The 13811-nt window shown below is 39.7% G+C and overlaps 1 protein-coding gene across 1 annotated transcript; it reads right to left on the bottom strand.

Annotated features, from left to right (window-relative positions):
* Nucleotides 1-3018: 3018 nt before the first annotated feature.
* LOC140679863 (uncharacterized) lies at nucleotides 3019-8793 on the bottom strand. Its single transcript, XM_072916262.1, has 2 exons — nucleotides 8534-8793; nucleotides 3019-7025 (listed from the first exon to the last, which is right to left on the bottom strand). The coding sequence occupies exons 1-2, from the start codon at nucleotides 8582-8584 to the stop codon at nucleotides 6873-6875; spliced, it is 204 nt and encodes a 67-aa protein (XP_072772363.1). The 5' UTR covers nucleotides 8585-8793; the 3' UTR covers nucleotides 3019-6872.
* Nucleotides 8794-13811: the final 5018 nt, after the last annotated feature.

Below are 13811 nucleotides of genomic sequence, written 5' to 3'. Positions count from 1 at the left end.
TTTGCAAAAAAAAAAAAAAAACTTTATGAGTTTGAACATCAAATATCTTGTCTTTGTACTGCATTCAATTGAATATGGGTTGTTTTATATTTACATCTAACACAATTTCCCAACTCATATGGAAACGAGGTTTGTATATATATATATATATATATATATATATATACATATATATATATGTATTTATATATATATATATGTATGAAAGACTTAATATGTATATATATATATATATATATATAATACATATTAAGAAAAACCGAGTGACGTTTTGTGCTTGTGCGCTACGTTCGCTCGCATCCTGTGCATCTCCTGGGGGCTAAGCCCCAGAGGTGTGGACTCGAGTCACATGACTTGGACTCGAGTCAGACTCGAGTCATGAATTTGATGACTTTAGACTCGACTTGACAAAATGTAAAAAGACTTGCAACTCGACTTAGACTTTAACATCAATGACTTGTGACTTCACTTGGACTTGAGCCTTTTGAATTGACATGACTTGACATGACTTGCTACTTTCCCCAAAACCCAAAGATGAAAAAGTTATTCGGGAGCGCTCCGTATTTTTCATTGTGTACTTGTCTATCAGCGTGTGTCAGCTGGTGTGGTCTCAGTACAACAGCCAATCAAATTAGATCTACTTTGTTTTCATCACACAGCATTCATCCAATCAAATTGCAGGACAACCAACGAAGAAGACATGTCCAAACCACACGCCAGTGAACAAAAAATGATACCTAAAATAATTTTGTTTGGGTATAAAAATTACGAGGTGGTCAACACAAAACGGTTTGCAGTATGCAACACATGCGGTTCGAAAATTACTGATGGAGAGGCAACAACGTACTTCCAACTTCGTCCGGCATTTGAAGTTGCACAAAGAACGGTAAGTTTTGAATGTAAGATAACGTTTATTGGCTAAGTAACGTGACTTTTATTTGCTGTGTAGTTAAATCAGTGAGGCTGTAAACTCACTGCTAACGTTATAACGTTATTGCAAACACGGGAATCTGTTGCAGTTCACTACCTTATTCATACTTTTTGTTCAGTGATTTTTTTAAGCAGGGTTACGTTAGTCAATATATCACACGTAACGTTAGACGGCGGTCAGCAGCACCGCGTATTTTAGCCACCTAAAAAAAGACAAAAATAGTAAAATAAAGGTCAGTTAAAATGTATACTATATTATGAATATGTGTACCGTTTTAGCTAGCTTTCTGACATACTGTTGGTTGTTTACCTCAGTGGTCCCCAACCACCGGGCTGCGGCCCGGTACTGGTCCGTGGATCGATTGGTATCGGGCCGCACAAGAAATAATTTTTTTATTTATTTTTTTTAATTAAATCAACATAAAAAACACAAGATACACTTACAAGTAGTGCACCAACCCAAAACAACTCTCTCCCCTTTTGTTCTGGGCATTGAACATGAAGACTCTTCCTTCACTGTTCCGAGTGGCCATGAGAGTCTTGGCAGTGCCTGCCTCCAGTGCTCCAGTGGAGCGAGTTTTCAGCCATGGTGGCATCATACTACGCCCCCATCGTGCACAAATGACTGACAGACTCTTGGCTAATTTGGTCTTTTGCAAATGCAATGCAGCATAGGGCCCTGACATATAAAAAGTACAACTTTTTTGTTATGTTCACGTATATGTCATGTTTATTCAATGTTAACACTTTTGTACAAATAAGTACATTTGCACTTTATTTTTCAATGTGTTTGTTCTGTAAAGGAATGAGTTAATGTTTAAAATGACTGGTTAATAGTGCTATTATAAAGTGCAATGTCAGCACAATTTTCTTTCCTGCAATTTAAAATGCACTTGTTTTAATAAATAAATACAGCGTTTGAAAAGCATACACAATCTGTGTTAATATATTAGTCTGTGGTTAAAAGGACTTGAAAGGACTCGAAACTCAAAATGCAGGACTTAGGACTTGACTTGAGACTTTCCAGTCTTGACTTTGGACTTGACTCGGGGCTTGCCTGTCTTGACTCGGGACTTGACTCGGACTTGAGGGCAAAGACTTGAGACTTACTTGTGACTTGCAAAACAATGACTTGGTCCCACCTCTGCTAAGCCCCCCCTGTCCTTAAAAGCTAGTGACGCCCCTGGCCTGAAGGATCGAAGGTCCGTAATATATTCGCTTATGTGCAGTGGTTTCTCCAGATTCTCTGAACCTTTTGATGATATTACGGACCGTAGCTGGTGAAATCCCTAATTTCCTTGCATTAGCTCATTCAGAAATGTTGTTCTTTAACTGTTTGACAATTTGCTCACGCATTTGTTCACAAAGTGGTGATCCTCGCCCCATCCTTTTTTGTGGATGACTGAGCATTTCATGGAAGCTGATTTTATACCCAATCATGGCACTCACCTGTTCCCAATTACCCTGTTCACTTGTGGGATGTTCCAAATAAGTGTTTGATGAGCATTCCTAAACTTTCTTAGTCTTTTTTGCCACTTGTGCCAGCTTTTTGGATCTATGTTGCAGGCATCAAATTCCAAATGAGCTAATAGTTGCAAAAAATATCAAAGTTTCCCAATTGGAATGTTAAGTATCTTGTCTTTGCAGTCTATTCAATTGAATATAGGTTGAAAAGGATTTTCTGTTTTTATTTACCATTTACACAACGTGCCAACTTCACTGGTTTTGGGTTTTGTATATTGCTACACAATATGTATACTACTCTTTTTTTTTCCTACTGCCTTAGAAAATGTCCCATATTTTTCAGAGCAGATAAGGCGATGATAACAAAAAATAAAGCGACCATGAATAAATAACATAAAACCTGCTTGATAATGAAAAATGTCACTTCAACCAATACCATAACTTACAGTCATGACTAAAGGAGCAAAGCGAATGCAGTATTTCATAAGTCATGCGTTCCAAAAATCATGTGATAACATGACGCATGATGTGTTCATGTTTGTACTAGTTAGTGTGACTTCCTTCTGTAGATGTTTTTCATTGTAGATTTTGGTGCAACACGAAGGTAAAAAAAAAAAGAGCAAGTTTGTAATGGGCAAGTTTATGACTTTATTACTTGAAATACATCTTCTCCATGGTATTTTGCTGTGAATTTACAGTTAAATTCCACCATTTTTTGTATGCACCTTTCTTTTTTCCAAATGTAAACTCTCAATCTGTGTTGTACTGAACAGAAACAACATTTTATACTCATTTTCTCCTGCAAATATGCTTCCCCATACAGAACAGAGTGAAGAATTTCACATTTCTTATCGGCTTTGAAACATACAATGTGTTCAACCAGTTACAAATGCACGACTTATCATAACAGTACAGTACAATCATACCACACAGTACCACATGGAACATTTTTGCCTCAGCTGGTTTCAAATCCTGACAACATAAACACACAGCAGACTAGTTCAAATATGCACATTTCACTTCAAGCTGTTACAATGTGCCACAATTTTAAAGTCAACAATACGAACAAGCCATGAGAATATAGTAGGATGTTGTCTGAAAGGTTACGCAATCACAATTTTTTTAAATACATTTTTGAAAATAATGTATTTTTGTTGCAAAATTTGAGTGCTCGGGTTATATCATTTTACCAAAATGTTTTGATAAAACAATACAGTAAAACATGTGTGAAGCAGAGGCCCACCAGATTCACAGGATGGTGCTGTTGCAAAAAAAAAAAGGCTTGTTATAAAAATGTCGTTTATTGCGATTAATTAGGTTTAAACATTTTCGCAAAGTAGGAATCATTGATTATAAATCAAATATTTTAATAGGAAGGGCATAAAAACTTCCCCCAAAAAATGGTTTAACATTATAAGAGTCATAACTGGATGGAAATTACAAACTTTGGTACGCTCTTTTAATCCAATACAGTAATGCTGCCTGAGGCTGAGCCATTCAGTAGCATAAAAACTTCCCCCCAATTTTTTTTTAACATTATAAGAGTCATAACTGGATGGAAATTACAACCTTTAGTACACTCGTTTAATACAATACAGTAATGTTGCCTGAGGCTGAGCCAATCAGTGGGCACGCTCTCGGTTTGGTCTCTTTTAGTGGCCAGTACCACTAATATTTTAAGTTAAATTAGCCATTGTTATACTTCTAAATGCTTAATTTAGGCCAAAAATATTGTAAAACGCGTTTTCATTGAGGTTATAGCTGCCCTCAGAGGGCGGCTTGTCACAGTGAATAATACAGTATATGAATATAAATGTATAAAGATTCACCTCATGATATTATTCCACAATTGGCTATGCATTTGCTTATTATATTGTATTTGATTATATGATATATTATATTTTATGCGCACTTTATAAAAAATGAAAAAAAGATGGCACCTCAGTCACCAAAATTTAACCTTACAGTGGTTTTACAGCATATTACTATAAATGAAAAAAAACACTGTTTTTACGGTAAGATTCTGGCAACTGAGCTGTCGTTTTTTTGTACCCTCAAATCTATTGTCATTTTTACAGCGCACAATTTGATGGACAACTTGCTCTGAAATCATAAGTGAAGCAGATATTCTGGTACAAATTTTATTTAGACAAGGAAAATGTTTGAAATGTTTGATAATATGATATTTGTTTCATATTAAAAGTTTAAAAGTAAATAAAAAAAATTTCTGCCAAAAATGGAGATGGATCAAAATATATTGACACATAATATTTCCAGGCTTTTTTGACACTGGTGTTGTAGAACATATGCTTTACAAAAAGAAATCGCCCAAAAATATGCGATATTTGAGGTTTGATGTGGCGAGGGACGACTGTGCATGCGAGTTAGTTTGACGTTGTTGTTGTTCAGTTAAATGTTTAATACCCTGCATAAAATAACCATTATTTTTTTTCAGTTGTTTCTGATAGAGTTCACCAAATTCCCAGTCATTCTCATTAAATGTGCACAAAATCCTACTAAATTTTCCCAAGACAAGAAAAAAAAACAGTGGTTACACAAAACAAAGATAATCTAAAACACAATGACATTTTGCTGCGTCACAAGCAGCTCTCGTCTCCATTTCAAGGTCAGTAACCCTTAGCATATGTTATCTGCTCTAAAAAGATGTTTCCTAATAGGATCTGTGGTATCACTTCGCTCGCACTGACCTCCTTCTGTGCTAATCTCTCGCTTGCGCACTCAAACTGTGGTTTTGATAGAGCCAGGAGGCCGTGTCGCCATCTTTTACAGCTATTTCTCTGATACATTCATATGCTGTCAAAGTTGCAAAGGCCTCCGAGAGGACACGGCACAGGACAAACTGTTTCTACTGACTTTGACACCGGTCTGCAACCGGGCGAGATCCAGTCTGTTGCACAGAGATGCCGCCCGGCCCAGCTCACAACACGAACCGGTAGCGCCTCTTGTCATGTTCTACTAATCTCATTGAGCTTCAAAGTGATATTCAGAACATCATGTGCAGGTTCTGTGCACAAATAAAGTGCAAAGTGACTAAAGGTGCAATTTTGCATTGGAGGGTCAATTGTGTAGTGCCACAACAAATCCAGCAGATGCCGCTGTGGTTGAAAAATTAAATTGTGAAATTAAAAACATTGTAACTCTTATAGTGTGATTTACTACACTGTAAAAAAAATAAATACCAGGGTTTCACAGCATTTGACAGTTATTTTTTTAAATGTACTGCAATAGTTCAACAAATTACTGTAAAAGTTATTGTTCACAGCAATTAACTGCTATTGTAAAGTAAAATACTGCAATCACAGAGTTACCGTAAAGTCAAACTGATTTCACTCCTAAGGTGTTTTGCATAGACTCTTGTATGCTGTTAAAATGTGAGAGCATTTAACGATAAAATTAAAATTGTGACATTAGAGCAGGGGTCGGGAACTTATTGTAAAATGTATTTTTGTGAGAGCCATATAATATTTTTTAACACTAAATGCGTGCATTTTTAAGTAAGACCAGCATTTTTTGGGTATAATAAGTCTCTTATTCTTTTTAATAACATTGCTATTCTGAAGCTAACCAATAATAAATAAAGTACTTCTTACCATTAATGTGACCCTCCTGTACCCCGAAGGATTAAAATGGATGAGAATGTTTTATATTTTGAACGTTATTTTTAACACTATAATTTCCAATGGAATTATTAAATACTTATCATGTTAACAAATGTTAGCTTAGATTTATCTGAGAGCCAGTCATCAAAAGAGCCGCATCTGGCTCGCGAGCCATAGGTCCCTTACCCCTGCATTAGAGCATTTAGTGGTAATTTTATTATACTTAACTGAAAAAAATATCAGCTCTTTTCTGGAAATTCTTACAGTGTAAGTTAATATCTGTCTGCTAGCTCTCCTTGTCTTTCCTCTCCTGTATGAGGCAGCAATGCATTGTTTTTGATTGGGCTTCCCACAAATACTGCCTATAGCAACACGTGAGATGAAGTAGATATCAAGCAAGTACCACCAATAAAGGTGTTCATGTTAAGCAAATTTAATTTGAATTTTAATGAAATTATAGCAACTTTTGGTGAATAAAATGGCATTTGTGTGATTATTTTGTGACTTTGTTTTGAATATAATTGTATCTTTATTCAATTACAAAAAATAATCCTATGATCATGTGTACCACCAATCACCAAATGATTCCCGAGTGTGGCGCATGCTGCTTCACTTCTCCCCTCACCTCCCAGGGGGTGAACATGGAGATGGGTCAAATGCAGAGGGCAAATTTCACCACACCTAGTGTGTGTGACTATTAGTGGAACTTTATCGCATTTTGAGAATCATTAAATTGGAAGTTGAAAAAATAAGATTATCACGCACATCAACACATTACGCCACTGACAACGGTCACTCAAAAATCACCAAAACAAGGTGAAATGACTGCCATCATGCGCGTGTCCGAGGTAGTCCATCTTATCTGAAGAGGCGACTGGCCGGCTTGTAGTGCAGCGTCAGTTGGCGGGAGCTGTACCCGGACACTCCCACCCCCATGAATCCCAGCAGGAACGCCAGGCGAGGCATCACTGGGCCCTCCCGGCTCTGCAGCACCGTCTGCGCCGCCTGAGTCTGGGGAGGAAAAAGAGCATGGGTCACTACTCGACAGTGCCACGACAACCGCCTCCAGCCGCCATCGTCACCATCGATGAAGATGGCGACAAAGCCAAGCTTCTCCTCCTGGTTCTGGCCACTGTAGTGTCCTTGAGGAAGTGCGTGTAGTCAAATATCGCTCTCATCCCAGCGATGGTCTTCCCATATGGGAAGATCCTCACCAGAATCTCCATTTGTTTTTATTTCTTTCGAATGAGTCATTGTATGCGCACATTTCAGTCCTGGGCAGCTTTGTGGAGAATTCAGAATTCTCAGCCAATCCAAGATGCACCCTAAAGTAAGATATAAATTCAAAGTCAAATATCAAATTGTGGTATTTATGATAACAGGGGTGTCAAACCTTTTTCATTGTGGGCCACATGGCAGATATTGCTGCCTTCCGAGGGCCACACATCATGTATCAATATACATAAACGTATAATCGCCTCATAATAGAATTGCACGAATGCCAATGTGTATTTTGATCATTTTAACCGGTTGAAATCTTAAATCGAGGTGACAAGTAAATATTTAGGGTGTTATTTTTTTTACGTTTATATTTACATAATTTATTTCTATGTTTAGCAGATATGCAAATGCACGCAGTACATTATTAAAGATCGAATAAAGATTAGCTGCTTTATTGATGCACAATAATTATGGACCTAAAATGATGTGGCCCCTGGGCCTTGAATTTGATGCACAAGCTTGATAAAATTAATCACATTTCGCAAATCAACTAATGATTTAGAAAAGAAATTGCCTCCAAAATATAAAATGTGTCATAATAGATTCAGTGAAGTTTTGTTGTTTTATTATTATTTTTATTTTGGCTTTTTTTTTTTGGGCTTTGAAACAAAAAGTGATAATGGCCATAAAACAGGAAATCAAGCTTATATTACAAGAATAGTCTGTCTGCTAAATACAATATGATCAATATGAATACATTCTAAGGCAAATACAGAAACCATACAGTATTTATAAAACATCACCTGGTAACAAATTGCACTATCAGCATATTAGTACAATTAAGAATGTTTTTGCACCATTCTTGTGTCATGTGTGGACAATTTGGGGCTAAATTTTAAATAAAGAAGTGGATGTATAAGGTCAGCTATGTGAACTGCTACACTACACTATAAAGTATATATATATATATAATATATACATTTTTTTTTTTTTTTTTATAGCTGCTTTTATTTATTTATTAGATGCCTTTTTACTGAATATGCACAAGCACTGTTTTTAATAGTATGTGATAATGCCTTTTAAACTGTCTTTTGTTTGTTTTATGTACTGTATGTGATTGTATATCTACTTGGACGTTGGAGTCTGCACTAAAGCTTGATTACCCAAGGCACAACGAGGCTTTCCTTTTGTTTTTTCCTCAACATAGGTGATTTTTTGTTTACTGGCTTTCAACACATTTTGGGTACAAATTCAAAAGCATAATGTATACCAAAATGCAATCAATCTTTGCTACGCACCTGGAGGTATCTAATGTATCCAGGGGTCAGTCGAGGGATGCGGAAAAACATCCTGGTTGTTTTGATCTTCCCTCGGGACTCTGCCTGGCAACACCAAGAGCCTGTGGTGCAGCTCCCTTGGTGGTTCTCCAGTTTTCTAATGCCACGCGTGTCCGAATGGCACGTTTTCCTCTCTCCCTTCTTGAGATACACCTGCCACCGGGATGAGGCCGCTCCCTATACATAAACCCTCGTCGACAATTGCATAAGCCTTTCACATTCGTGGCACTGATCGTTCGTGTGGGTGTGCACTGGTGTCAGCGGAGGATTAGCCTCTGGAGATGTGCTGGATTAATGCACCTGTAAGGAGTTGGCGCAAAGGAGCCACAAATTAAATGGGATGAACAAAACAAGCAAAGTGCATGGGGGTGGGGTTGGGGGCGAATATGCTTCATCAGTACATGCTTAAAACCCCGCTTGGAAAATTGGCGCACTGCAAAATGCTAAATCTTGACGTCCTCATTTTTATTCATTCAAAAAAAAACAATCAGCACACATTGTTGCATACATGTTTTGTTTTAAAGGTTAAAACACTCCCGAGTTGCTGATCAATTTGAATGTATCATAATTTATTGAGTTTATTTAATTGTATTTTTTCAGTATCAAATGATTCAAGTTGGATGAGTTTGTCTTTATTTGGAACATGCATGCATACAACATGATACATCACAATTTCCAGTTTTTCTATTAAACATGTTCGAAAAGGAGTAGGAAGGAGCATAGCTTATTTAATTCTACCCCTTTTCCTTCACAGAGCAGTTGCTAAAACTTTTCTTCACTTCCTGTTCTCAATTTATTCACAATATACTCCATTATTAATAACATTAAAAATAAATAAATAATAATTAGTGAAGTAAGTTATATTTCATATGGTGAGATAAATTAAATTATCTAGAAAATGAATGGATTGAGGAAATAAATTCAGAATGTTTATCATGGTTATTCTTCTTTGTACTTTGTAAACACTTTAAGTTTGAAGAGTTTCTTGAAGTGGATTATATTAGTACATTGATTTATTATATATATATATTATATATATTACATTTATAGGGACGGCATGGCGCAGTGGGAGAGTGGCCGTGCGCAACCCGAGGGTCCCTGGTTCAATCCCCACCTAGTACCAACCTCGTCATGTCCGTTGTGTCCTGAGCAAGACACTTCACCCTTGCTCCTGATGGGTGCTGGTTAGCGCCTTGCATGGCAGCTCCCTCCATCAGTGTGTGAATGTGTGTGTGAATGGGTAAATGTGGAAGTAGTGTCAAAGCGCTTTGAGTACCTTGAAGGTAGAAAAGCGCTATACAAGTACAACCCATTATTTGCTTAATCCATTCCATAATTTAATTCCTCATACTGATATACATTTTTCTTTAAAACATTTTAGAAATGTTTGACATGCTATTTTAATGCAGGAGTGTGTATATTGTATTGTACAGTTTTTATTTTTTGGTATATTTGAACCATCTTCTACTGTTTTGACACATGGTCACTGACCTTGTATGCCAAGAAAGGATTAAATCCAATCCGGAACACATGCAAGACTACACGTAATCTGTTCTAATTGCTTAGTTGCAAAGACATCAGTGCGGTTAAAATTTGAAGCAAATGTGTTTAAATTATTGTTTTTCTTAGGGAGAATAATTCACAAATTTGAATGGAAGGGTGTGGATGTGGAAATGGAAGAACCATCTTAAAGAGACATCTCTTGACAAAATTAGAATATACTGGGAAGCAGAATTTGACAAAAAATTTTGGATGACAATGTGTTATGTACAAACCCTGTTTCCATATGAGTTGGGAAATTGTGTTAGATGTAAATATAAACGAATACAATGATTTGCAAATCATTTTCAACCCATATTCAATTGAATGCACTACAAAGACAAGATATTTGATGTTCAAACTCATAAACTTTATTTTTTTTTGCAAATAATAATTAACTTAGAATTTCATGGCTGCAACACGTGCCAAAGTAGTTGGGAAAGGGCATTTTCACCACTGTGTTACATGGCCTTTCCTTTTAACAACACTCAGTAAACATTTGGGAACTGAGGAGACACATTTTTTAAGCTTCTCAGGTGGAATTCCTTCCCATTCTTGCTTGATGTACAGCTTAAGTTGTTCAACAGTCCGGGGTCTCCGTTGTGGTATTTTAGGCTTCATAATGCGCCACACATTTTCAATGGGAGACAGGTCTGGACTACAGGCAGGCCAGTCTAGTACCCGCACTCTTTTACTATGAAGCCACGTTGATGTAACACGTGGCTTGGCATTGTCTTGCTGAAATAAGCAGGGGCGTCCATGGTAACGTTGCTTGGATGGCAACATATGTTGCTCCAAAACCTGTATGTACCTTTCAGTATTAATGGCGCCTTCACATATGTTTAAGTTACCCATGTCTTGGGCACTAATACACCCCCATACCATCACAGATGCTGGCTTTTCAACTTTGCGCCTATAACAATCCGGATGGTTCTTTTCCTCTTTGGTCCGGTGGACACGACGTCCACAGTTTCCAAAAACTATTTGAAATGTGGACTCGTCAGACCTCAGAACACTTTTCCACTTTGTATCAGTCCATCTTAGATGAGCTCAGGCCCAGCAAAGCCGACGGCGTTTCTGGGTGTTGTTGATAAATGGTTTTCGCCTTGCATAGGAGAGTTTTAACTTGCACTTACAGATGTAGCGACCAACTGTAGTTACTGACAGTGGGTTTCTGAAGTGTTCCTGAGCCCATGTGGTGATATCCTTTACACAATGATGTCGCTTGTTGATACAGTACAGCCTGAGGGATCGAAGGTCACAGGCTTAGCTGCTTACGTGCAGTGATTTATCCAGATTCTCTGAGCCCTTTGATGATATTATGGACCGCAGATGGTGAAATCCCTAAATTCCTTGCAATAGCAGGTTGAGAAAGGTTTTTTCTTAAACTGTTCAACAATTTGCTCACGCATTTGTTGACAAAGTGGTGACCCTTGCCCCATCCTTGTTTGTAAATGACTGAGCATTTCATGGAATCTACTTTTATACCCAACCATGGCACCCACCTGTTCCCAATGTGCCTGTTCACCTGTGGGATGTTCCAAATAAGTGTTTAATGAGCATTCCTCAACTTTATCAGTATTTATTGCCACCTTCCCCAACTTCTTTGTCACGTGTTGCTGGCATCAAATTCTAAAGTTAATGATTATTATATAAGGGACGGCGTGGCGCAGTTAAATAAGTGTTTAATGAGCATTCCTCAACTTTATCAGTATTTATTGCCACCTTCCCCAACTTCTTTGTCACGTGTTGCTGGCATCAAATTCTAAAGTTAATGATTATTATATAAGGGACGGCGTGGCGCAGTGGAAGAGTGGTCGTGCGCGACCCGAGGGTCCCTGGTTCAATCCCCACCTAGTACCAACCTCGTCATGTCCATTGTGTCCTGAGCAAGACACTTCACCCTTGCTCCTGATGGGTGCTGGTTAGCGCCTTGCATGGCAGCTCCCTCCATCAGTGTGTGAATGTGTGTGTGAATGGGTAAATGTGGAAGTAGTGTCAAAGCGCTTTGAGTACCTTGAAGGTAGAAAAGCGCTATACAAGTACAACCCATTTATTTATCATTATTTGCAAAAAAAAAAAAGTTTATCAGTTTGAACATCAAATATGTTGTCTTTGTAGATATTCAACTGAATATGGGTTGAAAATGATTTGCAAATCATTGTATTCTGTTTATATTTACATCTAACACAATTTTCCAACTCATATGGAAACAGGGTTTGTATACGGGGGCGTAGTGACAGCACAGTTCAACAAGGGGGTGATGTTGCTCATACATATATACACACATACATACACGCACACTACTAAATATAGTAGTAGGCTTGAAAAAGTGCTTGATTTCACAGTAAACAAGAGAATGGAGTGTGACTAATCCAAAAGGGGTGTATGGTGGGAGACTATGTGTATGAAAGATTAGCTGTTGAGTATTACCGAATTGTTGGATGAGGAAAGCAGACAAGTCCAAAGGGGCAAGCAGAAGAAGGTCCATGATCCAAGCGGGAGGAGCTGAGAGAGGCGTCAAGGGGTCTGTGTGCTTAGCGGAGGTCGAGGATAAAGGGAGGCAGTCCAGAATCCAGAGGGGAACAACAGGGGATCACAGGAAGCACTGTGGGAAGACAACAGGGGCATCAAACACGGAAACAAGGAAGTCACAGGAGGAAGAGCGAGTTCGCGAGATGGAAGCCAGACACGGGGTGCTTACACAGGTCACTGAAGAGTAAGTTCCGGCAAGGATCCTTGGTCCACTGGTCTTTATACAGCTCGCCCTCATCAGTCCCAGGTGTGCAGATTGCTAATCGCCCACAACCTTGCCAGCATGTGGGCGTGGCGCGGCTAGCGCGAGCAGGGGCGTGTGTCGGCGCACTGCCAACGGAGAAAAGCGGGTTCGAGCTCGCGCCGTGACAGTATTCCCCTCCTTATGGACAGATTCCAGATGTCCTTGGACTGAAAGCAGAAAAACGAGATCAAGAGACAAGGGAGGACGGGAGGGAACGCCTAAGTCTCCCCAAATCCATCGGTGACGAGTCTGGGGGCGGCGGCGAGTAGACCGCTGCTGCAGTCGGTGAGTTGGAGGGCCAAGGAACGGCCACCTTCTTGGCCGTCGGGAAGGCGGACGCAAGTGGCACCAGACCCACAGCAGCCATCGAGATCCACATCCACGTTCTGGGCGTCGCTGCTGTTGGCGCAGAAAGCGTCGATGCCCTAGCCACAGAGGGCTCCGTGTGCGGGCACCAGATGACCGCCTGAGCGGCCGGCCAGCCTTAGGTCGCGGGGGTGACGATGTCGTCGGAGTCGGAGATGTGAAGGATGCAGTTTGAGGTGCAGAAGCATGTGCTCGGAGCGGGTGCTGACTCGGGGACCAGCCTGGGTGTTGGTGGGGGGACCAGCCTGGGTGCTGGTACGGGGACCAGCCTGGGTGCTGGTGCGGGGACCAGCCTGGGTGCTGGTGCTGGTACGGTGACCAGCCTGGGTGCTGGTGTGGGGACCAGCCTGGGTGCTGGTGCTGGTACGGGGACCAGCCTGGGTGCTGGTGCTGGTGCGGGGACCAGCCTGGGTGCTGGTGCTGGTAGTGTGGTTGGTGGGTGCGGCCAGGCAAAACGAAAGACAGGTGGTAATGGGCTTGCTGGTGGTTGCAGTTTGGCCTGCCGGAGAACAGGTGGTAAAGGTCTAGCAGGGGGTAGCCGGGCTGAGCGCAGCT

Source organism: Nerophis lumbriciformis, linkage group LG26 (genome assembly GCF_033978685.3).
Source record: "Nerophis lumbriciformis linkage group LG26, RoL_Nlum_v2.1, whole genome shotgun sequence".
Classification (NCBI taxonomy): Eukaryota; Metazoa; Chordata; class Actinopteri; order Syngnathiformes; family Syngnathidae; genus Nerophis; species Nerophis lumbriciformis.
The sequence above is the reverse complement of the archived record's forward strand: the minus strand, read 5'-3'. Positions and strand labels throughout refer to the sequence as shown.

Bases quoted from the DNA above. Each gene is read 5' to 3' on its own strand.
- LOC140679863 (XM_072916262.1), bottom strand. From the start codon at position 8,584: ATGTTTTTCCGCATCCCTCGACTGACCCCTGGATACATTAGATACCTC. The intron at 7,026-8,533 runs GTGCGTAGCAAA...TTTCCTCCCCAG, and splicing joins GATACATTAGATACCTCCAG to ACTCAGGCGGCGCAGACGGT.